Below are 26,078 nucleotides of genomic sequence, written 5' to 3'. Positions count from 1 at the left end.
CTTTGGGTCCTTAGATCCTAATGCCCTTAATCTTTCAACTCCATTCATCCATCCATTCTTCTGTCCAGTGATTAATCTCTACTGCTTATCATGGGTTTATTCACTGACCCTTCCTTCTCTTTATTCCTTTTTTGCTTCCCGTCACTCAGCAAATAGGCTCTGAGCATCTGCTGGGTGCCAGACCTTGTTCTGGGTGCTGAGGTGAGAGAAAACAGACAAGGCCCCTGTCCTCAAGCAGGCTGTTTTCTGCCTGGGGAGAAAGATATTGATCAAATAACCATGTACAAGAATGTGGGCAATAACTGGACAGTGGTTAGTGCCAGGAAGAAAAAACTGCATGCTTTATCAAGTGTAGATGAGAAGGCTGGTCTGGAGGTGATGCTGAAGGTAACAATGGGGAATCTGAGAAGTGCAGGATAAAGAGGTGGCCGGGTAAAGCCTATAGGGGAGGTATTCTGGGACGAGGGAAGAGCAGATACAAAGGCCCAGCAGTACAAGGAGTGTGGCTACACTTCCTGATTTACACTTGCTAGGCGGTTTTATCTAAATTATATTTACCCGGGGACTAACCATATATGCACGGGAACTTGAAACATGATGAAGATGGCACCACAAATCAAAGGGACAGGATGGATTACTGAATGGATGATATTGGCGTCATGTTGGGAGAAAAATATAACTGGATCCCAAGCCAGCATGACATGCAAATGTGGAATCCAGACGGACTAATGATCTCACGTGAAAGTTTGGGAGAAGGTATTTGCACTGACTGTAACCGACCAGGAGCTAAGATCTAGGACATACCAAAAACACGTGCAAATCAACAAGACAGGAACCCCGGTGGAAAAGTGAGCAAAGTTTATGAAGAAAAGAGAAACCCAACAGGCTAATAGGCAGATAAAGAGATGCTCTATGATTTTTTCCTTTTTTCCCTTCAGAGGACCCATTTTATCATCTTATCTCCACTTTCCTATTTCTGGACTAAGATTCTACATTCCCTTAACTGAAACCTTTTTTGTTGTTGTTGTTTTTTTTGTTTTTTTGAGGACAGGATGAAGAGAGACAGGACTCAGGAAGGGCGTGGAACAAGACCTCGGGCGCCTCTCTAACCTGTGATGGGACACCTCCAGACTGCCAGGGACTAGCAATGATCCAAGATCACCACCAGGTGGCGCTCTAGACATCCCTAGCTCAGAAACCCGCAAGAAAGCTTCTCTGGAAAGGTATGGTTCATTTAGAGTAATAAAAACTAGCCAACTTCTGGAATTGCCAGCCGGAAGGAACAAAATGTTTCCCATAAATTTTTAAGGTCTAGGAGGATGAAATTCCGCTTTTATTGTGATTCTTGAGTAACAGTCCAGGGCTTCCTCATGAAGAATTCCTCGTGCTTCTCCAGTAAAGCCCAGAGGACACTGGGTGTCCTAATGGGCACAGGATGATGGGGACCAGACTTCTGAGTCCCTTAAGCAGTTAGCACCAGCAGAAGTTGTTACAGAGGAGCACCACTGGGATTAAGGGAGCGGAAAAAGAGGCTCCTCTGCTTAAAATCTTTGTGTGGCTAGGCATGCCTCCCACTAGTTCTGGCCTATTTCTGGAACATTGGAGCATTGCTGTGAGACCTGAGCTGTCTGGGGTTTCACAAAGCACAGGTCAGGTCGTATCTTTGAGGGATCAGGCTGCAGTCACTCACCTTTGGGATTGGGACTCAGTTAGCAGGTGAGGCAGAGTTTATGGGTTGCACCTGCCTGAATCCACTACCCTGTCCAGGTGTCTTTGCCTGGGGGGAGGCATTCTTTGCCTCAGGACTATGCTCCACCCATATGAACTGGCAGGCTGGACAGGGTGCTGAGGGCCCAGGAGGCACTCCCCCCTCCCCCCCCCCACCAGTGAGGGGTGGGAGTTGGTAAACAGCCTCTTCACCTCGGGGGTGCAATTCTATAGTCCCTCAGAGCCCTGCTTGTCCTCAGCTCATCTACACACCCTTTGTTGGCTTCCCTCCCTTAGCCGCCTCTCTTCCTCTTTCTCTCTGGCTTCCTGGGATCACCCTCCCAAAGAAACTCCTTGCTCCTGTAAGCAATTCATAAAGGGAGCCCTCACTAAAATGGAATCAGGAGTCCAGAAGGGGGAGCCATATCACTCAATATCAATTACAGGAAGAATCGTCAATTACAGATCCCAGCAGAATTGTCAGCAGGAAAAAATCAATACTTTCCAGCCCCAACTGGAAAAGATGTACATTGCATCTCCTATGAGAAACTGACTATCCGCGCAACTCAGCCAAAGAGAAACCACCCTCACCTCAAACTCCTGCTTTTCTCCAATGGACTTCCATTCAAAACAACCCCTCCCAACTTTCTTCTTCTCCCTAAAATGACATTCTTCTGCTTTGTGGGAATTGCCTGTGGTTTTGCTATAGCTTGCACGTCCTGAATTGCCATTCTCTGTTGTCATAAATGTAAACCTGTTTTGCTGGTAAGATAACTGGCTCTTTTATTTCTTAGGTTAACACACTCAAATCTTTGTCTCACGCTTCCCTTTTAGGGAATTCCAATGAAAAGAACAGGAAAATGAGGTACATTTGGTGAGCTGCTCAGATGTTTTCAGAGTGCAAATACTAGGAGAGAAAAGGATAGAAGGCAGATGGAGAAAGGGACCCCAGTGAACCCTCCTAACGCTTGAGCTGCTCTTAACTCAATTTTGCAGGGAGTAGTTCTAAGAATCCCTGTTCAAAAAAGCCCAGTTACTTCAGGCTCCAAAAGTATTTTGAAACTGTACTTTGGGATCCAAATTATTTTGAAAACCATAATTGTGAATGGGAAATCCAGGTTTGAAGTTTTCAGCTGCCTCCAGTTCTGTCCTGTGGATGGGGAACCCACCTCGCCTCAGATACCACCCAAGGTATGAGCCTGGCTTATAAAATATTAACTGAGTGTTATTCTTTCCCCTGAGCTCATAATGGCTCCTGACATTTTAATGCCAGCATTTTGAATGCATACAAACTAGAGAGAGCAGAAACCCAAGGGGCAAAGCTTCCCCTATTTTGCATTTCAGAACCCTCCAGATGGATTCTTTTGTGAAATTCAGCACCCAGCAAGCCTCTTAGCAAACAGTGTTGAAAGAGGTTGGTGGTGGGTTTGTATAGGTTGTTCTTGCTTTATTTAGGTCCTTGGAAATGCAAGCGTCAGCACAAAGTATGTTTATGGTTCTCTTAAATTGCTAGGAAAAAAAATACCAAGACAGTTGTAAAAAAAAGAAAAACAAGGTTGAGTGACTCAGCCTGAACAAATTAAGAACCCATTTGATGCAAAACTTGGAATGTGCCAGGAGTCACTCCATTCTCCTGCATCTTGTTGACAGCTTATGAACCCCTCCTTCTCACTCCCTCTCTTTTTTGAGAGGAAGATGTTGGTTTCTAAGTTTCTAGTGATCTGCCAAGTCATTTCTAAAGCCGCCTTTAGGATGAAATTGTCAAATGTCCTTCCTGTGGAACATGATACAAAGGTTTAGGTAGAATATATTTCCTTAAAGATGAGATGCACTGTGTAAAAAACTGTTTTTTAGAGTTTTGAGTATGTTTACAATAATTTGTATGCATCTCTTTATATTCTACAGTCTTTATTTGAGTCTTATTGATAATGACACAAAAGAGTACAGCACTGCAATTCCATTTATATTAAAGTTTAAAAATTGGCAATAACCAGTTTTTGTTGTTAGTAATTGGGATCATGGTTACTCATTTTCTTTCTTCTTTCTTTCTTTCTTTCTTCTTTCTTTCTTTCTTTTTATTTTGACAGAGAGAAAGAGTCTGAGTAGGGGATGAGCAGAGAGAGAGGGAGGGAGAGAGAATCCCAAGCAGGTTCCGCACTTTCGGCACAGAGCCTGATGCAGGACTCGAACCCACGAACTGTGAGATCATGACCTGAGCCGAAACCAAGAGTCAGATGCTTAACTGACTGAGCCACCCAGGCGCCCCAGGATCAGGGTTATTCTTGTGTATATGGGTAGTAACTGGGAGGGGACATGACAAGGCCTTTGGGGTGCCTGTGATGTTTTGTTTCTTGATGCTTTCCTTGGATGTGGTGGGTTGTGAAAACTCACTGAGCTCATGAGCCGTGCCCTTTTCTGTATTTATGTTACACTCGAAAAAAAATCTGAGTTTATTGACACTGCCAGATCGATTAAAAAGATTGTCTTTTTCACTCTTGCTAAAGCTATTGGACCCAGCCCTGCTGCTCCAGTGGGATTTTTTTTTGCCAGGTCCTGGCCAGGCTGGAGACCGTAGTGTGATGCCTTCTGGCTCATGGCACCTGCTGTTTGGCAGGGACAGCTTACCTGCAACCTTGGAGTTGTATGCCACTCCGACCCCACAGATATTGTTGTTGGCCGCGGCAGAAACCTCCCCTGCACATCGGGTCCCATGGCTGTGGAGAAAAATAGAGGGAAGTTAGACACGGCATCAAAAGACTCTGGGGGAGGTTCCTTAAATTCTATCAACTGGAAGCAATTTGCTGTCGATGGTCTGGTTAGCCGGAGCTGGCAGATTTTCCTTCTGTGTATCGCCTTTCTTCCCCCTCTCCCCTTCCACCTATTTTCCTGACCTTGACCTGCTTCTACAAGAAGGAGGCTTCTCAGAGCATTTTCCACCTTGAAATCTGATCTTTACTTTCAAATCTGAAGTGTCTTCCTGCAGAAAATACACTTAGAGGCTTCCAGGAAACACCAAGCATGAGAGGACACGTGTGTGCTGGTCGGATCACAACACTTCAGCACTTCCTAGTGGTTGGAGAACTAGGATTGTGGACTAGTGGTTATTTTCAAGGCTGGTTCTCTACACAGGCATGCAAGGCTGCCTGTCAGGTATAGGATAATGGTTACCTACCTCTTCTGGAAGATAGCCTCCTTGGAGGGCGTATGGAATGCTATAGATTCCCACCTTCCTCCAGGAATAAGAAAGCATGTGTTGGCAACATTTTGCATGCGATTTCAAGGGACTCACAGAACCTTTGAGGCTGACCAGATTAAGGAGCCCCGCCAGGCATTAGATAACCTTTCCAAGGTTTTCCCAGCCTTACGAGTCTGAGCAAGGCCTTCCCATGGCTTATGTTCTAGAACGTTATCGGGAACAGACACCACTAATTTTTGTCCTTCTTGTTTTGCTCTCTCCTGCCTTCTACTAAAGGGTTCCAAACAGTTCTATCTGTCCCGTGTGCATTTCCCCTCCCGTTGGATTGAGCTGGCCTGGGGACTTGCTTTGACCCACAGAGCACGGTGGAGATGTGATGTATCACTTTGTAAGAGGGCTGACAGCTTGGTGCCAGGTGTCAACGAGGGGAGCCTGGGCTAGCCTACAAGTGGACGAGACCACGTGGGGGGAGAGAGAGAGAGAGAGAAAGACCCAGCAATTTCTGCCATTCCAACACCTCAGATGAGGCTCCTGGCACGTGAGGGATGATGCCCTCCTCCTCCAGACCTCGCTAGATCACCCCGGTGGGCGGCATGTGGAGGGAGACTGGCTGTTCCTGCCCAGCTTACGGGTCTGTGAGCAAATAAGTGTTTTTTTTTAGGCCACCAAGTTTTGGGGTAGTTTGTTAAGCCACAATGGACAACTGAAACCAGCGCAAACTCTGAGCCTATCAGAGTGTTGTGTTCTAGCCCTAAACAGCATTCAAGATGTGGGAGGTTCCGAAGGTACAAGTCCTCTGAAACTACTGGTCCCCAGTCCCCAAAAGTCCATTCTAATGGTCCATGAAGCAGCTAAAGGAATAACTGGGCCACATTATCCGCTCTGCTGGAAGAGTGTCAGCACCGCCTGCTGAAGGGACAGGGCGGTGAGCGTTGGCTTTTCCAAATACGATAAGGAAACATGGGTGAAGGGGTTTATTGGCTGCATGGCCCTAGGAGTTTAGATTTCTAAATTGTTGACTAGTGTGCTGTTTGCATCATCCTCTTGGGGCAAGCAAAGCTATTGTTTCAGCCCTTAAAGAACCACACCCGAGGACTGGGTATGGGGAGGGGGATATATATATATATATATATATATATATATATATATATATATAATTATATACTCATCATATATTGTATGAGCAAAAGTGGGGGTCCCTGGGTGGCTCAGTCGGCTGAGCGTCTGACTTCAGCTCAGGTCATGATCTCGGGGTTCATGAGGTCAAGTCCCACATCTGGCTCACTGCGGTCAGTGTAGATAGAGTCTGTTTTGGATCCTCTGTTTCCCTCTCTCTGCTCCTCCCCTGCTCATTCCCTCTCTCTCTCTCTCTCTCTCTCTCTCTCAAAAATGAATAAACAGTAAAAAAAAATAAAATAAATTAAAAAAGAAAGTAAATCCTACCTCCATAAAGGCTACATCTTTCATGGGCTCCAAATGTCCTTTGGAACAAGAATGAAATCTGTATATTGTGTTCAGGTAAACTGTGTAGTTACAAGGGCAGAGGATGGCCCTAAAAAAAATCTATGAAACAAAGTGCTGTACACATAGCTGTCTACTTGTCTTTAAGTTTTCTGTGGATCACATTTGAAATTTTTGAGAAGGTGCTCAGTCTACCACGGATGAGATTTTCATAGCCACCTATTCCAAATGCTGAAGGACCTTATTCCAAATGCTGAAGGAATTGCTAAATAAAGTTCTGAAAAGCAGCACGGAAGCACACACATATGTGTGTATATGTGTATATATATATATATATATGTATATTTGTATATATACATATAATGAAATATGTACATTCTTTTAAAAATGTTTTTAATGTTTATTTATTTTTGAGAGAGAGAGCGTGATGGGGGTGGTACAGAGAGAGGGAGACACAAAATTCGAAGCAGGCTCCAGGCTCTGAGTTGTCAGCACAGAGCCTGATGCGGGGCTTGAACTCACAAACTGTGAGATCATGACCTGAGCCGACGTTGGATGCCCAACCGATGGAGCCACCCAGGTGCCCCTGACATACGTACATTCTTTATGTTGATTCATAGATCTACTTTAAAAGTACATAATTGGAAGAGAGCCAAAGCATAAGAGACTCTTAAAAACTGAGAACAAACTGAGGGTTGATGGGGGGTGGGAGGGTGGGGAGGGTGGGTGATGGGTATTGAGGAGGGCACCTTTTGGGATGAGCACTGGGTATTGTATGGAAACCAATTTGACAATAAACTTCATATATTGAAAAAAAAAGAAAAAAAGAAAAGTACATAATTAAGTATATAATGATATATTTATATATAATATATACTCATACATTCTATATAATCCATATATTTAAATACATGCTTATATAAAGTACCTACCAGATATAAAGTGCATATATATATCCTTTACATATATGCACATGTATTTTTTAAAATGGAATTTAATGGATACTGATTAAATTAAATTATTTTTTATTTTTTTAATGTTTATTTTCGAGAGAGATTGGGAGACAGAGCACAAGCAAGGGAGGGACAGAGAGAGAGGGAGACACAGAATCTGAAGCAGGCTCCAGGCTCCGAGCTGTCAGCGCAGAGCCCAGCACAGGGCTCAAATCCACGAACTGTGAGATCATGACCTGAGCCGCAATCAGCCGCTTAACCGACTGAGCCACCCAGGCTCCCCTGAACATATAAATATTGAAATAAAAGCTTAAAAATCAATGCCATGTCTAATTTGGCTAAGCACTAATTTCCTTATTATTTAATAATTAGCCCTGTCAAGATCTCCTCTCCGAGAGCTGACGTGTGCAATTAGACCTTGCCTGGGATAGTCAGTTGTGCCAGCATCCTCGGAGAACACGGATGGCCTCATCGTGAGGGGAGCCCTGTTCCAGGTGACGAAGGAGGCAGGGAAACGAATACCCATCGGCCACTCACTAGGCCGTTATCTACTACCAGATGCGGTGCTCAGTGCCTTGCTCGCCTCGCCCCCTTCAGGCCTCCCGGGAGGGCTATGAGAAACCACGGCCCTGTTTCACAGACATCAGAGCTGAGTCTCAGAGGTGCTGGCCCGAAGGCGCACAGCTAGAAGATGGCTGGGGCGGGGCTGAGACCAACACTCGGTTACTGAACCGCCCCGCTACGCTCCTATCTTTGCCCTAGACTGCTCCCCAAAGGCTAGTGGATGAATGTGTGTGAACTGGCTGGAGCGAACTAAAGGCACTCAGTGCTTCCATAGCCTTAATTTTGGCCTTTAAGCGGGGAGACAAGCGTTGTGGGCTCTCCAAAGGAACATATGGGAAGAAACGTTTCATTGCTAAATTAGGCAACACTAATTATAAACAACTAGTGGCAGTTCCCTATAATTGTTCATGGCACCATGTCTTTCCACACCCCTGGGGCTTCACAGGCTCTGTTCCCACTGCCTCCAATGCCTTCCCCTGTCTCCTGCCTTCCTGATTGTCTCAGACAAGCGTGCCTGCTCCCCTGAAAGTCAGGAAAATCTTTTTCCAAATCCATTTTCATTTGGCCTCTTTGCTTTCTTGAGAAAGTTCAGTAGCTCCCTCTTGCTTCTAGAATAAAACATATGTCTGTCAGATGTGGAGCTATAGGGGGTGAGGAACACATATCAGCCGCTCAGTCGGCCTCCTTCTAACTAATGGGAGGGAGGCAGGTGGTAGAGTCACAGATGTGTTGCCAAAATGGCCCCAACCCACCACTCTTCCGAGTCCGTGCCCTTGAAAATGTGCTTTTCTTGCTCCTTCCATGAAGAAGTGAAGCCTGTTTCCCGCCTCCCTTGAATCTGGCTGGACTTGTGACCTGCTGTGGCCAAAACAAGGTGGTAGAAATGGGGAGCTTACCCCTCAGCTTGAGACCCTGCCTAGGTGCATGTGGATAAGCCTGGGTAAGCCTATTAAGTGATGAAACCCATGTAGCCACAACCCCAGGTCCCCCAGCTGACAGCCACCCGTCCTCCAGACTTGTGAGAGAGGGCATCCTATCAACTGGCTCCCAGCCACCCTGCAGGCTGACCGTGGATGCATGGGTGAGCCCAGCCACAAACCCGAGCCTGGTCCAGGTCAACAGAACTGCCTAGCTGACTCTACTAACTTTTGGGACGATTTGTCATGTGACATTATTTGGCGATCGATAACTCACACATAAACAGACAAACAAGGCTACAGGGACAACCCATGCTTAACTTATGGGGGATTGGGGTTCAAAGCTGGACTCTCATGATGACTGGGGCTTCCCCAAAGAACTGCAGCGGCTGTAGAGGTATCCAAGTGAACACCTGAGGCGCGGCCCCGACCCTGGGGATCTCCAAAGAGACAGCCCAGGCACACCCCTCCTTTCCACATCGCTGGCCTTTCGCTAAAGGGATTTGGTCATCCCTCTCACCCTCCCTAGCCAAAGTCATGTCCTTCTGTATGCACTCCATTCAAGGCACAGTGTAGGTATACTGAGTAAAACGAATATAACAACTCTCATTTATTGATACCTACTGAGGGTTGAGCACTGTGCTGAGAGGGGTGCCTCAGCACCTCTGTTATTGTCCCCATTTACAAAAAGAGGAATCCGAGGCACAGGGATAATAAGTCACTTTTCACGTAGGAGGCAGTAGCAGAATTCACACTCAGGTGAATGTTCCCAAACCCCTGCTCTTACCCAGAACCCTTGACTATCATCTATTCCTGACTAACAGAAAAGTGCAGACAGAAAGCGTGACAGTTAATTTTATGTGTCAACGTGGCCGGACCAAGGGGTGCTCAGATATGCGGTCAAACATTATTCTGGGTGTTTCTGTGCGGGTGTTTTAGATAACATTAACATTTTTTTAAAGTTTATTTATTTTGAGGGGGGAGAGAGAGAGAGAGAGAAAGTGTGTGTGGGAGGGGCAGAGCGAGAGAGAGAAAAGGAGAAAGAGAGAACCCCAAGCTTGTTCTGCACTGTCAAGCACAGAGCCCAACATGGGGTGCAAACTCACAAACCGTGAGATTATGACCTGAGCTGAAATCAGGAGTCACTTAACCGACTGAGCCACCCAGGTGCCTCTGGATAAGATTAACATTTAAATTGGTGGACTTTGAGTAAAGCAGATTGTGCAGCACCTTAATGCAGGTGGGCCTCATCCAATCAGTTGAAGGCCTAAAGAGAACAAGAAGAGTGACCTTCCTGAGCAAGAGAGAATTCTCCGGCAGACAGCCTTTGGACTTCATCTGCAACATTGCCTCTTTCTGGGTCTGCAGGAGGCTGCCTTTGGACTTGAACTGGAACATCAGCTCTCCTGGGTCTCCAGCTTGCCAGCCCGTGCTGCAGATTTTGGGTTTGCCAGTCTCCATCATTGCATGTGCCAATTTTCTATAATAAATCTCTCTCTCTCTCTCTCTCTCTCTCTCTGTCTCTCTCTCTCCATATCCTTTTGGTTCTGTTTCTCTGGAGGACCCCGACTAATACAAAAAATAACTGAGTTTTCACTGGTTCTTTAGCTCACTCATCTGTTGGTACCACTGGCCAGGTTTTCTGGTACAACACTATCTGTTACTTTGCAACATGATTTTTGTTGCTGGCAGAAAATGCTAACTGATCACCAAGCTCATTTTCTTTTCTTTCTGGGATCCAGCTAAGCTCCATTTCCAGGTCTCCCTTGCACTGCCATGCAGCTATATGACTGAATTATGCTAACGTGATGGAGGCACACGGATACATGCTGTGTCGGGGCATAAATACCACCCACGAGTGTCTATCTGTGCTCTTTCCCCTCTTTTAGTTTGACGTGGACAAGCATGGTAACTTTGGAAATGTGTGTCACAGATGAAAGAAGCCCACATCCCTGAATCACTGCTTGGAGGGCAGCTGTTCCTCCAGAAGACGTGCAGGAACTGGTAGGTGAATTATAAATAACTTTTATTGTGTTAAGCCACTAAGATTTGGGGATGTATTTCTTATAGCTGCTGGAATAACCTGAACTTGTAAACTTAAAAAAAATTTATTTTTGAATGTTTATTTATTTTTGAGATGGAGAGACAGAGTGTGAGTGGGAGAGGGGCAGAGAGAGAGGGAGACACAGAATCCGAAGCGGGCTCTGGGCTCCAAGCTGTCACCATAGAGCCCGATGCGGGGCTCGAACCCATGAACCGTGAGATCATAACCTGAGCCGAAGTTGGACACTTAACTGACTGAGCCACCTGGGCGCCCCTGAACTAGTAAACTTTGATTTTAATCTTATTGAATAGTTCTACCATATTTATATTAGTAGTTGCTGCTTGATCTCTTATCTGGAAGGAGACATTCAAATAGTAAGTAACTGAAAGAAACGAATTTGAAAGATACCGTAAGGACCAAACAGATGACAACAAGGGGGACAGCAAAGATGTTGGATGACAAGCATCAGAATAAGGCCATCCTCGAAGAGCAGAAAAAAGTCTATCTTGTCTGATCTCTTATTCTCTACCCTCCTCTGAGGTTTGTGTGGTGTGTGGGAGGGCCTTTGGGCATTGGCCGATTTAATGGACCTTCTGAGGCTGGTGAGCAGAAGTGATTCTGTTAATGGCATGAGACCTGGATGACATTTTGGTGTTTCTATTTTGGCTCAGTTTATGTTTACTATTATTATTATTATTAAAAATTTTTTAATGTTTTATTTATTCTTGAGAGAGAGAGAGAGAGAGAGAGAGAGAGAGACCAAGCACTAGTGGGGGAGGGGCAGAGTGAGAGAGGGGCACAGAATCGGAAGCAGGCTCCAGGTTCTGAGCTGTCAGCACAGAGCCCAACGTGGGGCTCAAACTTATGAGCCATGAGATCATGACCTGAGCTGAAGTCGGATGCTTTACCAACTGAGCCACCCAGGTGCCCCTATTATTATTATTTTTATTTTAACGTTTATTTATTTGTGAGAGAGAGCATGGGTGGGGGAGTGGCAGAGAGAGAAGGGGATGGAGAATCCACAGCAGGCTAGGTGCTGATAGCAAAGAGCCTGATGCTGGGCTTGAACTCACAAACTGTGAGATCGTGACCTAAGCCAAAGTCAGATGCTTAACTGACTGAGCCACCCATGTACCCTGTTATTATTATTATTATTATTATTATTTAAAAAATACAAACAGGGGACATGGGTGGCTCAGTCAGTAAGCATCTGACTCTTGATGTCTGCTCAGGTCATGATCTCACAGTTTGTGGGATCGAGCCCCACATCAGGCTCTGTGCTGACAGTATGGAACCTGCTTGGGATTCTCTCTCTCCCTCTCTTTCTGCCTCTGCCCCCCTCTCTCTCTTTCTATCAAAATAAATAAACTTAAAAAAATACAAACAAATTCAATGAATAACATAATTGCATATGAATCTCATATGGCTACCACCCAACTCTATCAAAGCCAAATGTTTCCCATACTTCAGATTTTTTTGTGTGAGTATGCTATAGCTTATTAGATCAGCCATCTACTGATAGACATTTGGTTATTTTTATTCTTTAGTCTTGTGCATGCGTGTACAATTAATATTATGCCATATTTGATTAAGCTTTTTTTGCAAATCACCCTAAAGAAAAATACAGATTCACCCCCCCTCAAATTGCTTAATATATCTGTACAAAAATGCTAGTATCCTAGATAACCACAATGCCATGATCACACATAATGTAACTAACAAAATGGTAGTAGTTTTTCAGAGAGAGCAGGAAGACAAAGCCCTTGCTGTGATGGTAGAATGAAAACTAAGGCAGTGGCAGTGTGCAGAGAAAATAGGAAATTGATTCAAGAGACATTTTGGGAACAGGGGTGTCATTCAGCAAGATTTGGTGATATAATGAGCACTTCTAATGTTGTTCTCTTAAGATACCTTCAGTTTTCCCATGAGGGTAAATTAAATCTCATTCAACCATGTACCTACTTTCATTCTATGATAGACCATATAGTTCTTAACTTTAAAGCATATGCCTTGAGGAAAACGAACCCTTGAAGGAACACAAGGGCAGGTAGAATAAAGAACACATACCCCATTTGTCACGGAGACTCTGGTCACAGCACAAAATTAAACAGCAGAGCGAATATGTAGTACGGTTACAGTCTCTGGTCTAATCCCCATCTTCCTGAGCAAAGCAAAGTGTGGAGTTCTGTGCATGACTAATTAAGGCACCCTGGATATTCTCATGACCAAAGGAGTGTATAATTACAAGGGTGCATTCCATGTATTTTTATATAGGGATAACTATTTTTTTAAAATTTTTTTTAATATTTATTTATTTTTGAGACAGAGAGAGAGAGCATGAACAGGGGAGGGTCAGAGAAAGAAGGAGACACAGAATCTGAAACAGGCTCCAGGCTCTGAGCTGTCAGCACAGAGCCCGACGCGGGGCTTGAACCCACGGACTGCGAGATCATGACCTGAGCCGAAGTCGGACGCTTAACAGACTGAGCCACCCAGGCGCCCCGGGATAACTATTTTTTCAAGAAATAAACATTTACAGATTCACTCGAAGACCTCCCTGGGCCCATACCTCTCTTTGCTTCCTCGTAAGTGACCACTGTACCCAGGCAATCCTTGGAATCCCTGTGCATGTTTCTATACAATTACTTTATAATCAGATGTACATAAGCATATATGCCACTACTTGCTTGTTTTCCAACTCAGTATACGTGTTTCCTTGTATACAATCTTCTTAAAATTTGCTTTTTGCTCTTGAATTTCTGAGGTTCATTCATAGACTCTGGTGCGTTCATTTTTAGTGCTGTGTAGCAGCACTGTGTGTAGTCCATTTATAGACAGGCTGCAATTTACTTGTTTGTCTTCCTAGGGATAGGCATTTGGATTGTTTGCAATTTGCTTGCTCTTACAAATAATTTGAAAGGAAACATTCTTGTGCGTTATTACCCGGTGCACGTTTGTGACCGTTCCTCTAGGATATGTATGTAAAGGTGAAAACAGGTTCTTTGAATATATATGACCTCCTGCAGAGTGGGAGAGTGCCAGCATTTAGTATCATCAAACTTGACCTTTTTTGCTTATCCAAAGGTTGTGAAATGGTATTTCATTGTTTCACTTTGCAATTTCCTCATTACTAGGAATGTTGAGCATCTTTTCATACACAAGTTAGCTCAGGTGTTCTGTTAATCATCTGCATATAACCTTGGTCCATTTTTTCTATGGAGTTATTTTTTTTCATTGACTTGTAGCTGTTCTTTTTTAAAAATATATATATACATTTATTTATTTACTTTGAGAGAAAGAGAGAGAGAGAGCAGAGGAGGGGCAGAGAGAGAGGGAGAAAGAGAATCCCAAGCAGGCTCCGCGCTGTCAGCACAGAGACTGACATGGGACTCGATCCCACGAACTGGGAGATCATGGCCTGAGCCAAAACCAAAAGTCAGACACTTAACCAGCTGAGCTGCCCAGGTGCCCCTGATTCGTAGCTGTTCTTTATTGGATACTAACCCTTTTGTTTTGTAGAACTTGTTGCACATAAGCTCCTGGTCTGTGGCTTGTCTTTTAACTTTGTTTATTGTGATTTTGAACCAAAATGTTTAATTTTAACTTAGCTTTCTCAATATTTTCCTTTTCCTTGTGGCCTAGTGTCTTAAGGAAGCCACTCCTATTCCAGGGTCATAAGGACATTTTCTTACAGTTTACTTCTAAAAGATTTATATACATTTAGGTCTTCATTTCCCTAGAATTTGTTTACGCTCTGTGCGTGATACCTATTTTCCCATATGAATAACTAGCACCATTTATCGAATATCACTGCATCATCCTTTTTCCATTGTGTTTATTGCCATCCTGGCCATATTAAGATTCTTTTATGTGGTGGTCTGCCTCTGGGTTTTCTATACTGTTTCTTTGATCTTTTTTTCACTCTGTGTGCTAACGCCGTTCTCTCACGATTATTATGGTTTTGTAATGTTTGATATGTGGCAGGTAGAATTTTCCCACCTTGCTGTCGTGGTTCATCTTCCCCTTTTATTTCTTCTTCATTTTCATTCTCCTCCTCCTCCTCCTCTTTCTTTGTCTTCTTATTGTATTCATGACCCTTTGCTGTACCATATCAATTTTAGGATCAGATTTTCTAGTTTCACAGAAAAATACTATTGAGACTTTAGTTGAAATTGCATTGAATTAACTTCATATCTTTATATGGTTCCATCCTCCCATCTGTGAACTTAGTAGGCAACGCCATTTATTCAGGACTTCTTCTATGTCTTTTCTAAATTTTATAATTTTCTCCTTAATGTTCTCATGTATCTTTCCTTAGATTTACAATGATTTCATTGGCTATGAGATGTGGCATGGTGTCAGATAAAAGAGAGATAGGCAGAATTCTTATTTCATCCAGCATTAAAGAGAGTGCCATCAAAGTTCCAGCATTAAGAATAATGTTTGTAGGGGCGCCTGGGTGGCTCAGGAGGTTATGCCTCTGACTTCGGCTCAGGTCATGATCTCACGGTTCGTGAGTTCAAGCCCCACATTGGGCTGTCTGCTGTCAGCACAGAGCTTGCTTTTGATCCTCTGTCTCCCTCTCTCTCTGCCCCTCCCCACCTCACACACACGTTCTCTCTCTCTCAAAAATAAATAGCATTGTATGTCAACTCTATTCCCCCAGCCGTCCAGAAGAAGCACGTTTGCTGTAGATTTTTTAATAAACAGTGTTTATCTTCAATTCAATAATTATCTCTTCAACTGCACCCAGGCTAGATGTTATCACATTTGTTGAGACTTCATTCCAAGTGCAATTGGTTCCTTTTTTATATTCATGTTTATTTTTGCTTGTGTTTCCCCATCATTTATTTTTCTTTTTAAATGGATGTTATCCATGCATTTATCCCTTGAAGCAAACATAACATAACTTGCTTTATTGTCTTTTTCAAGTCTTTCCATAAAACTAATTTCACCTGGTATAAATTCATGTCCTGATTTTTAAATTGTGTTTGATGTGTTTTTTTCCAGATATTTTGGAATGTTAGTTTGTAGGCTTAGTTTGAGTTGCAGGGTATTTTTTCCTTTTCTTCCTCTCTCTTCCTTTGGGCTCTTTCCTCGTTATTGTTCCCTTGGTTGCTTTAATGGGCTCCTTAGCTCTATATCCCACAGCCAAGTCTTATAATGATGTTTTAGGGCTCTGGATTCACAGAGATACTGGAGATATGGGGAATTCATTCAGCAAGCCAGTGAGAAACTTGGCCAGGTTCATGGACATGAGGCTGTCTTTGCCTTCCAGACTCCAGTCTCCCTAGGTCTATACAGATTCTTACATAAGCAGAGCTCTATATGGCTAGCTATGGTCTGTTCAGCCATGTCTTTGGAAAAAGAAGCTTTCATGTCACATGAAATGCAGAGATCAGTCATGTTTGCTGGCTCATATCCAAAGGTCTCTACAGGGTAAGACTTTGGAGTAAGCCCAAAAGTTTGGATAGGCAAGCATGTAGAGCTGCTTCTGGGGAAAACCTTGGGTCTGCTTACAATCATCTAGTACTTTCTGGAGAAGTGAAGAGGCATTCCATCTTTCTGATGCTAGATGCTAGGCTCTTCAATTTTCCCCACAGATCAATCTTGTTTCATGCATTTAAGCTATCTCCGGATATAACTCTTCTTTTAATCAGCACTGCAGAAACAGAGACACCAGACTCTCTCCAGAAAGTTTAACCTTGAGCTACTGTTGTCTCATGTCAAAGGCTCAGATGAGAGAATGAAGGGCTAAGAAAGATGGGTGAAGTGTTGGGTCATCCATTAACTCCTTTGGAAGAAACTCCCCTCGTTTTCTATCTAGTTGGGGAATCTTTGACTTAGCACCTATAGACATCCCTTCACTGAATTTCACAATTAATATTTGCTGCCATTTAGGAAATGCCTACCACGTGTCATGCTCTGAACCAAGTATGTGTCTCTAGTCCCTTATACAAACTTCCATGGTGGAGTTTCAGGCCCAGTTTACAGATAGGGGGAACTGATTCAGGGATCACTTAATCTATGCCAAGCAATTAACATGACACTACATTTGTCCATCATAATCTGCTGTGTTTTTCTCCCATAAGGAAAGAATTATTGCCACCTGAGTACCATAGAATCTACCTATATGGCATGCATAACATTTGTTTCCAAAGTAGAAATAACAATACCAACATACAGATTTCTTCTATGATCTATATAATTCTCTCCATAACCCCCAAATCTGTGTTATGTCTATTTCTTTTAGCTGAGGGGAAAAATTTAAATAATGAAGACTTGCCTAATCCAGGTAAGGGACCAGAAATGTTTTAAAAAAACTTTGTGGGGGTGCCTGGGTGGCTCAGTCGATTAAGCGTTGGACTCTTGATTTTGGCTCAGGTCACGATCTCATGATTTGTGAGATTGAGCCCCATATGGGGCTGTGAGCTGTCAAACATGGAGCCTGCTTGGGATTCTCTCCCTCTCTCTCTGCCCCTTCCCAACTTGTGCGCAGGTGCGCCCACGCTCTCTCTCAAAAATAAATAAACTTTAAAAAACAAGTATATGGTATTTCTCCGATGGCTCAGTATAGCTCACAAAGTTAAACTGTGTTGGATTTCACTGTGTTCTGATTTGGATAGAGAGACAGTTGATTACAAGCAGCCACATTTGAACTAATATGGGCTTATGAGGTTTTCTCAAAGCTCACATGAGAGAAAAAGTTAGATTAGGTCTTTGAAAGCAGTTTAAATTTTATTATCCAGGAGGTGATTTCAGAATTAGTTCATAAAGACAGACGGGAAAGATGTTCATGCATTTCTAAACCATTAAATGTCACCAGGGTAAAGTATTGGTTTCCATCAACGGGCAAATAACCAACCAGAGATGGCCGTTTTTCTCACATGTTCATTTTTGGCCTGTCACATAGAGTTCTTCAAAATGAAATATGACTTTTAATAAGAAAAAAAGTTAATCACTAAAGATCTTTCTTTTTTTTTTTTAATGTTTCTTTATTTTTGAGACAGAGAGAGACAGAGTGTAATCGGTGGAGAGGCAGAGAGAGAGGAAGACACAGCATCCGAAGCAGTCTCCAGGCTCTGAGCTGTCAGCACAGAGCCCGATGTGGGGCTCGAACTCACAGACTGTGAGATCATGACCTGAGCTGAAGTCGGACGCCTAACTGACTGAGCCACCCAGGCGCCCCCTTTTCTTATTATTATTTTTTATTTATTATTTTTTATTTTAGATCTTTCTTATTTGAAGGTTTAACTAACGCTATCAATCACACGAGCCCACGTGGAGATAAATGTTCCTCAGTATCCATTTATTGTTCTTCCTTCCCTCACCCCCATTTGGGTTGCTTGAGCAATAAATGTCTTCTCTCTCCCTGAATTTATAGTAAACTTTTTGTGGCCAGGAATTGCATCGAATCCCAAATCTCTTACTCTTTAGGGCTTAATAGATAGAGTGTGCTGCACCCTTGTGATGCTCCATAAATATTGCCGATGGCAGGGATGACATTTCAGTGGTGAATGCCTGTCAAAGAAATGCTATGCAAGAGGGATTTTTATGGACAGCAGCACGGTAATGGAATACAGATCTGCAATGCATCACCAAACATTGACCTAAAACCGAGCAAGGCTGGAAAATTATTGACAAAGCGTGGGCTGCAAACCTTGGAAGAAGCGGGAAGCTCTGAAGTGGATGGATGTCAAGGCCACTCAACATCTCGGCATGGCTGACAAGGTGTGCCGCCCATCTATCAACCAGCCAATCAACATTTACTGAATGCCAGCGAAGAAAAACATGTCATGCTAGATCCTGATACCACACAGGAAGTCGGTTATATCTGTTCTGCATATTAGTGAGGTTCATTAAATGTGCATGATTTTCTACTTTTTTGCAATTTGGATTACTACTACTATATTATTGCTTTGCTTGGCCATCTGTATTTTCTTGCTTGCAAGCTAGGAGGAAATTTACTCCCTTTGCAAATTTCTCAACTGTGTTTCAAATATATCTCTAGAGCTCAGATACTGCATGTAATTATTAAATGGTTCACAGTAGAATAAATACACTTGCTCTGCTTGAAAAGGAATAATCCTACAAAGTCAAATTTAGCACCGGGCAAGAAATTCTAATATCCCCATCCTCTAAAAGCAGTTCTGCATATGCATGAAGTTTGCTTTCATAAACGGTCCTTGGCTGGGAGTTTTAAATAGGTTCTTGAAGAAATGCACACTTGAAGGTGCTCACGCCCAGAGGAGAGCACCTGAAGAAACCGGCATGCCTTTGTGGCTGCAGAACTGGCCAGAGACTCATGCTGGCACAGCAGCGAACACAGCTCCAGCCAAAGGCAGGTGCTGGCTCAAGACTCCCAGAGCCTCTGGGCAGCAACATTCCCTGAGTGCGGTGAGAGAAGGGTCCTCATCTATGCCTCGGGCCCAGTTTCTGACCCAATCACAAAATCTTTCCTCCTTTCTCCTAAAGCCTGTGTGATGACACCTCTTCCATGAAGCCTTCTTAGAATGCTGCCCCCTGTCCCAGGCTGTAACTCCCAGGCCAGGTGTCCAGGTTACCTCCTGAACGTGTCTGCACCTCCCGCTTCCCCTCCTTCACCTAAATTGTACCCTCAGCCTGGAATATACCCCTTAACTCTACCAGTTACCTTCCTTCAAATCCTAGAGCAAATGCTACCCGTTCAGGGAAGCCTGTCTCTGCTTCTCTGGCTAGAGATAATTTTGCATTGCTCCATACTGTCCAAGGCATCTTTGTTATGAGGCAGTGCGTGTAATGACCCCGTCACTGGTGTCAAATCCTGTCTCCACCACGTATTAGCTGTATGACCTTGTCCAAGTTACTTGGCCTTTCTATGCCTCCATTTTCAAAATGGGGATAGTCCTGATAAGAGTTATTTCTTTTTTTTTTTAATTTAATGTTTATTTTTGAGATAGAGAGAGAGACAGAGTGTGAGTGGGGGAGGGGCACAGAGCAAGGGAGACATCAGAAGCAGGCTCCAGGCTCTGAGCTGTCAGCACAGACATGCAGCTCGAACCCCATGAACCGTGGGATCATGACCTGAGCCGAAGTTGGGCACTCAACCCACTGTGCCCTGATAATAGCTATTTCAAAGGTTTATTATGAGAATTAACTGAATTAATACATGCAAAGCACTGAAAACAGTGCCTTAAACACAGTAACTGCTTAATAAGCTGCTATTTTAGCCCTAGCTACACTTAGCACTGTGGTGATTTGGGCATCTGTCTCCACTCATAGGACATTTTGCAAGCTCCTCAGAAGTTCGCATATCAAAGCTAATAGTTTCATAAATACCAAACTAAATTATGCCCCATGCTTTTTAAATTTACTTCTTATTACGGAAAAAAAACCCCAGAGATCTACAAAAGTAGGTGGAAATCTCATGTACCCATGATAAGCGTTAGCACTTACTAACCCATGACCATTTTATTTTCTGTATTCCTCCACTCATCTCCTTCCTCCTGTCCCAAGCCCTAAGTTATATGGAAGAAAATCCCAGGCAAATATTTCAACCAGAGGGAATTCTGAATAAACTTATCCTACACGCATGGATAGGATGTTATATTCAACTTCTCCTTGGGCCAAGAAGGAATCATCTCCAGGACCCAAATTTTCAGACCACAGGTCCTGCTAGTGGTGTGGGCTTGGACTTTGACCCACTTTCCTTCCATAAGCATTTACAATAATAATTATGTTTCGAGAGGCCATGATTTGAACTGGTACCATCCAGTCTTTATAATAACAAGATGGTGGATAAGGATCTTTGAATATGACTTGCTTATTGGGAAAAGCCCTATTTATAGGTCAAAGTGGCTCCTGTGTCTTGAGTCAGTGGCTTCCTAATAAGCAAAGATCCTACATGCTTGATTCATTATACTGTGTCGCAGGCAATCGGACACTGGGGAATTTTTACCACTGACAATGAAGAATTGTGTTGCAAGAAGCCCTAATTTGCCCTAGTTAGACGATTTTAGCCAGTTTAAAGTTGAACTTTCAAGAACAAGTTTGCAAATGAACGTATTTAAAATAGAAGCCAATTCTGTTTGTTTGTTTGTTTGTTTGTTTGTTTAAAGAATATTCTTACAGCATATCACACAGGGAGACTTGCTTGGGGTGATTGTGCTGGGTTCAGAAAATGGGCCGTGGTGGGGTGGGGGGGGGGGAGGGGACCATTGTGTTGGTTATATTTTTGTGCCTGCATCAATCCACCAAAGATTAATTTAGTACCTACTAGCTGTAGAGAGAACAAGTGACACATGTATTGCTCCTGCCCTGCTGTCATGTGGACAACTGGTAAGCAGTCATGTTGAAGCCGGGCACCCCCTCTTGGTCCTCCTCAGTGCAATGTTCCAAACCACCATTACCCGTTAGGTCTTGCCCTTGGCTTAGTGACATCTGTCTGGGGACTTCACATCTCTGTGTCTGAAAAGTGTTTATTTGCTAAGGGTAAGTTAGGAGGTCGGGTTGTAAGTTGTGGAGGGTATGAGATGCTTCATGTCAGAAGTTCTCAGACCTTTGGGATACACCCTCATCTCCTAAGCATACCCTTTCGAACACGACGTGATAATTTTAAAGCTGTCATAGAAGAAGCTGATGAAGAGTAAATTGTGCTGTTGAACATAGGTAATGATCTTTTTTAAAATGTTGCAAATGTGACTGGTTTTTCTCCTTTCTTCTTTTCTGCATTTTTTGTAATTGCCAAACCCCCAACTCATGTGCCCTTTTGTGTCCCCCAGTCACACTCTGGTCAACTTGCTGACTGTAGGGACAGAGTATAAGTCACCTGGTCCACTGGGGACCCATATCTGGCCACTGTCTGGCCATCATGCTTTGTGTCTTTTATCATAAAAATGTTGCTTATAAAAGAATGGTACAGTTTGGATTTAAAAACCTGTCTGAAGCTTGGGTTCAAGTGTTGGCTCTGACACATCCTAGTCTGACCAGGGAAGAGACACACAACCTCTCTGAGCCTGTTTCCTTCTCACCGAACAGAGAACGGAAACATTTATTTTGCCTACACGCGTTTGCCATGGAAGTGAAAGAAATGAGTAGAGTGATGTACACATATTGTTATACCATTAATTGAAGTTCATATGTTCTTATGAACTTTATCCAAGAACATCAATAATAGGGAAGCACTAGGTTTAAAACCTAGCTGATTTTGAGTAAGCAAGCCACACGACTTTATTTCTCAATATCTCTCATATGCAATCAACCGTAAAGGCAAGAATTTTACTTGGAGAAAAAAGAGACTGCATGTTTACATGTTTAGTAGCAAAATAGGCGGAAGAAAAGTCACACCTTTGGATGGACCATTGGGTACGTTAACGTGGTAGGACGCCAAGCAATGCTTCGAACCTATGGGTTGATGACACTGCACTGTGTATTTGGAAATGGCTAAGAGAATAGATCTTAAATGACCTCATCAACAAGAAAAAATATTTCTTTGGTACTATGCATGGTGTCAGATGCTAACCAGACTTAATGCAGTGATCATCTTGTGACATATGCAAATATCAAATCGCTATGTTGTATACCTGAAATTGGTATAATGTCATATGTCGATTATGCCTCAATTAAAAAAATACTTCAAACCTTTGCCAATTATGCTTACTGCTCCATTGCAAGGAACTACATGAGCCCTTATAAGGTTACAGCAGAAGCATTTTTCCAAAACACATAGAAACAGAGCAGAGGGCCAAAACAGTTGTCTTCAACAGATCAAGTGGAACGAGCATGTTTTTTATCATCTTATGGTGGGTTGAAAAGGATTTCTTATTATTTCTATTTTCTTTTGTCTTTTTAAAAATGTTTATTTATTTTTAAGAGAGAGACAAAGAGAGACTGAGGGGCAGAGAGAGAGGGAGACATAGAATCCAAAGCAGGCTCCAGGCTCAAAGCTGTCAGCACAGAGCCCAGTGCGGGGCTTGAACTCACAAACCATGAGACCATGACCTGAGGTGAAGTCAGATGCTTAACTGATTGAGTCACCCAGGCGCCCCATCTTCTATCTTTAGTAAAGTGGCAAATAACTCCCAACTCATCCAAACAAAATAGTCCAAGACCATTCTAGAGGAACATTGCCATATTAACAAAATCCAAGAATTTAGAGAATGTAGCTATGACGGAGAAAAATCACAGTATAATTTAGGGAAGCACTAAGATTATTTTCCTGGGAATAGCCAAGTTTTCAAAACAGAGTCAAACAAAACCCCCAGATCTAAAGTCAAAGGTGGCCCCCGAGGCCCAGTATACCTGTTGAACCAGTCGTCTGTGTATCGAGGGTAGGGGTAGGGGTCATTGCCGCTGAAGTCATAGCTCGCTTCGGCGTTCTGAAAAACACAAGGCGTCTCATTAGGTCAGTCAAGCCAGGTGGACAGGCCAGAGAGGATGCTTCAAGACATGACTGTCTGATGCTTACAGGTCCTCTGTGGAGTGCTGTGTTAATGTTCCTCCCTGGGCCAGCCCTTGCAAAGGGGTGACAGAGCTGGTGTGTCCTTGGATCTCTCTGTCCCTCCCTTTATCCTCTTCCCAGACTTCCTCATTCCATTCTGCTTCAGGCCCTCAATGAACTAGCAAATTTGAGTCCTGTGCTCTCCAGGACTGTCTCCATTTTAAGTTGAGTTACCATCTGTGGGTGAATGGGCTTCACCTAGAATCCAGGACTTATGTTATGCTTCCTTGGCTTGATGGTCAGAATGCTCTCGGTCTTATGTCACAAGTGAGGCAATCTCTGGAGTTTTCTTGCTTTGTGCAGAAGGCTCCCTGCTTCAGACTGACCTAGGCTTGTGTCCTTTATATTTATGGGTGTTAAACCTCTGCCCAAGCCCCTAACATCAGCACAATATCAACCTCATTGAGTCACTCAACAAAGGTCAGAGTCTAATATATGCCAGTGATTATGCCAGATATGGGAACGCCCTTGTATAACTTACAGCCTAGCTGGGGGCACAGACATCAATCAAATGACCAAACAAATAAATATACAGTTATGAACGGGGAGTACTCTACACCCTACAGTATTTGGTTAGAAGTTTAAATTCTATGCATCTAACACCTCCATTTTTCCCCTTGAGAGTCCCCCCCCCCCCAAAAAAAAATCAATTACATATCCACTTAAATAGTTTTCCATTTAAGCCTTTAGTTGGCCGACCTTTTATTTTGGCCCATGATGGGAAATGATCTACCATCTTTTGGAGACTAATTCATCCTTCCCACTGCTTTCTCTGCTTGCCTGGAATGCTCAGAACGAGAATCCCATTTTTCTCTGTTCTGTTTTTGAGTTTTGCAGTAGAGACCCAGATGGCTTCCTGGTCCACAGTATACATTTGGCTAGAAAGCACTGGATTAGGCATATATTCCAGTGTGGGCATTTCTTGATTTCATGGGTCCTGAGACATTTTCAGGAATCGTGCCCTTGTATGAGGTAAAACACTTTAGTCTGTAAACTTTATGTATCAGTGGCATAATGTTTTTAAAAGCAAACTGATGAATTCCATTAGTTTGTGTTTCCATTTGCTGGATGGACAAAGGGCTATTAGTCACCAGTAGTTGTAGTAATCAGAATTATAATACTAATTTATTTAAATAAATGTTGTGTTTGGGATAGACATCACCCTGAAATTTGTGGGTTTTTTTTTTAATTTTATTTTTTATTTTTTAAAGTTTACATCCAAATTAGTTAGCATATAGTGAAACGATGATTGAAATTTGTGTTTTTATTTTTTTCCAGTTTTTATTATTTAAATTCCAGTTGGTTAACATGAAGTGTAATATTAGTTTCAGGTGTGGGATGTAATGATTCATCACTTATATGCAACACCTGGTGCTCATCACAAGTGCCCTCAAGACCCATCACCCATTTAACCCATCCCCCCCACCCCCGCCCACCTTGCCACCAGTAACCGTTAGTTTGTTCTCTCCAGTTAAGAGTCTGTTTCTTGGTTTGCCTCTATTTTCCCCCCACTATGTTCACTTATTTTGTTTCTTAAATTCCACACATGAGTGAAATCATATGGTATTTATCTTTCTCTGATTTATTTTGCTTAGCATAGTATTCTCTAGCTCAATCCACCCCATTGCAAATGGCAAGAGTTCGTTCTTTTTGATGGCTGAGTAATATTCCATATATCTCACATCTTCTTTATCCACTATATACATGTATATGTATTTATATCTATCTATCTATATCACATCTTCTTTACCCATTCATCAGTTGATGGACACTTGGGCTCTCACCATAGCGTAGCTATTGTTGGTAATACTGCTGTAAACATTAAGGTGGATGTATCCTTTTGAATCAGTATTTTTGTAACCTTTGGGTAAATACCAAGTAGTGCAATTGCTGGATCATAGGTAGTTCTATGTTTAACTTTTTGAGGAGCCTCCATACTGTTTTCTAGAGAGGCTGTACCAGTTTGCATTCCCACCAACAGTGTAAGAAGATTCCCCTTTCTCTACATCCTCGCCAACACCTGTTGTTTCCTGTGTTGTTAATTTTAGCCATTCTGACAAAAGGTGTAAGGGGATATCTCATTTTTTTAAATGTTTATTTATTTATTTTGAGGGAGAGAGAGAGTGCAAGCAGGGCAGAAGGGGGGGGGGAGAGACAGAGAGAGAGAGAGAGAGAGAGAGAGAGAAATATCCTGAGCAGGCTCTGTGCTGTCAGGGCAGATGTGGGGCTCAATCCCATGAACTGTGAGATCATGACCTGAGCTGAAATCAGGAGTCAGAGGCTTAACCAACTGAACCACCCAGGTGTCCCATCTCATTGTGGATTTGATTTGTATTTCCCTGATGATGAATGATGTTAAGCATCTTTTCATGTGTCCGTTGGCCAGCTGGATGTCTTCTTTGGAAAAACATCCATTCATGTCTTCTGCCCTTTTCTTAAGTGGATTATTTGTTTTTTGGGTGTTGAGTTTTAAAAGTTCTGTATATATTTTGGATACTAACCCTTTATCAGAAATGTCGTTTGCAAATATCTTCTCCCATTCCAAAGGTTGTCTTTTAGTTTTGTTGATTGTTTCCTTCACTGTGCAGAGATTTTATCTTGATGAGGTCCCTGTAGTTTATTTTTGCTTTTCTTTCCCTTGACTCAGGAGACATGTCCAGTAAGAAGTTGCTGCAGCAGATGGCAAAGAGGTTACTTCCTGTCTTCTCCTCTAGGACTTTGATGGCTTCTGGTCTCACATTTTGTTCTTTCATCCATA

General features: G+C 43.0%; 1 protein-coding gene across 2 annotated transcripts in view; it reads right to left on the bottom strand.

Moving 5' to 3' along the window:
• The window catches only part of PCSK2 (proprotein convertase subtilisin/kexin type 2), a 271,133-nt gene that overhangs the window by 49,210 nt on the left and 195,845 nt on the right, over positions 1-26,078 (bottom strand). For both annotated transcript variants that reach the window (XM_049651163.1, XM_049651164.1), the window contains 2 exons: positions 23,122-23,198; positions 4,333-4,421 (listed from right to left, as the gene is read on the bottom strand). In XM_049651163.1, coding sequence (XP_049507120.1) covers positions 4,333-4,421; positions 23,122-23,198 — 166 coding nt within the window. The remainder of the gene's footprint in view (positions 1-4,332; positions 4,422-23,121; positions 23,199-26,078) is intronic.

This window comes from Panthera uncia (genome assembly GCF_023721935.1).
Source record: "Panthera uncia isolate 11264 chromosome A3 unlocalized genomic scaffold, Puncia_PCG_1.0 HiC_scaffold_11, whole genome shotgun sequence".
Taxonomy (NCBI): Eukaryota; Metazoa; Chordata; class Mammalia; order Carnivora; family Felidae; genus Panthera; species Panthera uncia.
This window is presented reverse-complemented; position numbering and strand designations above follow the sequence as displayed.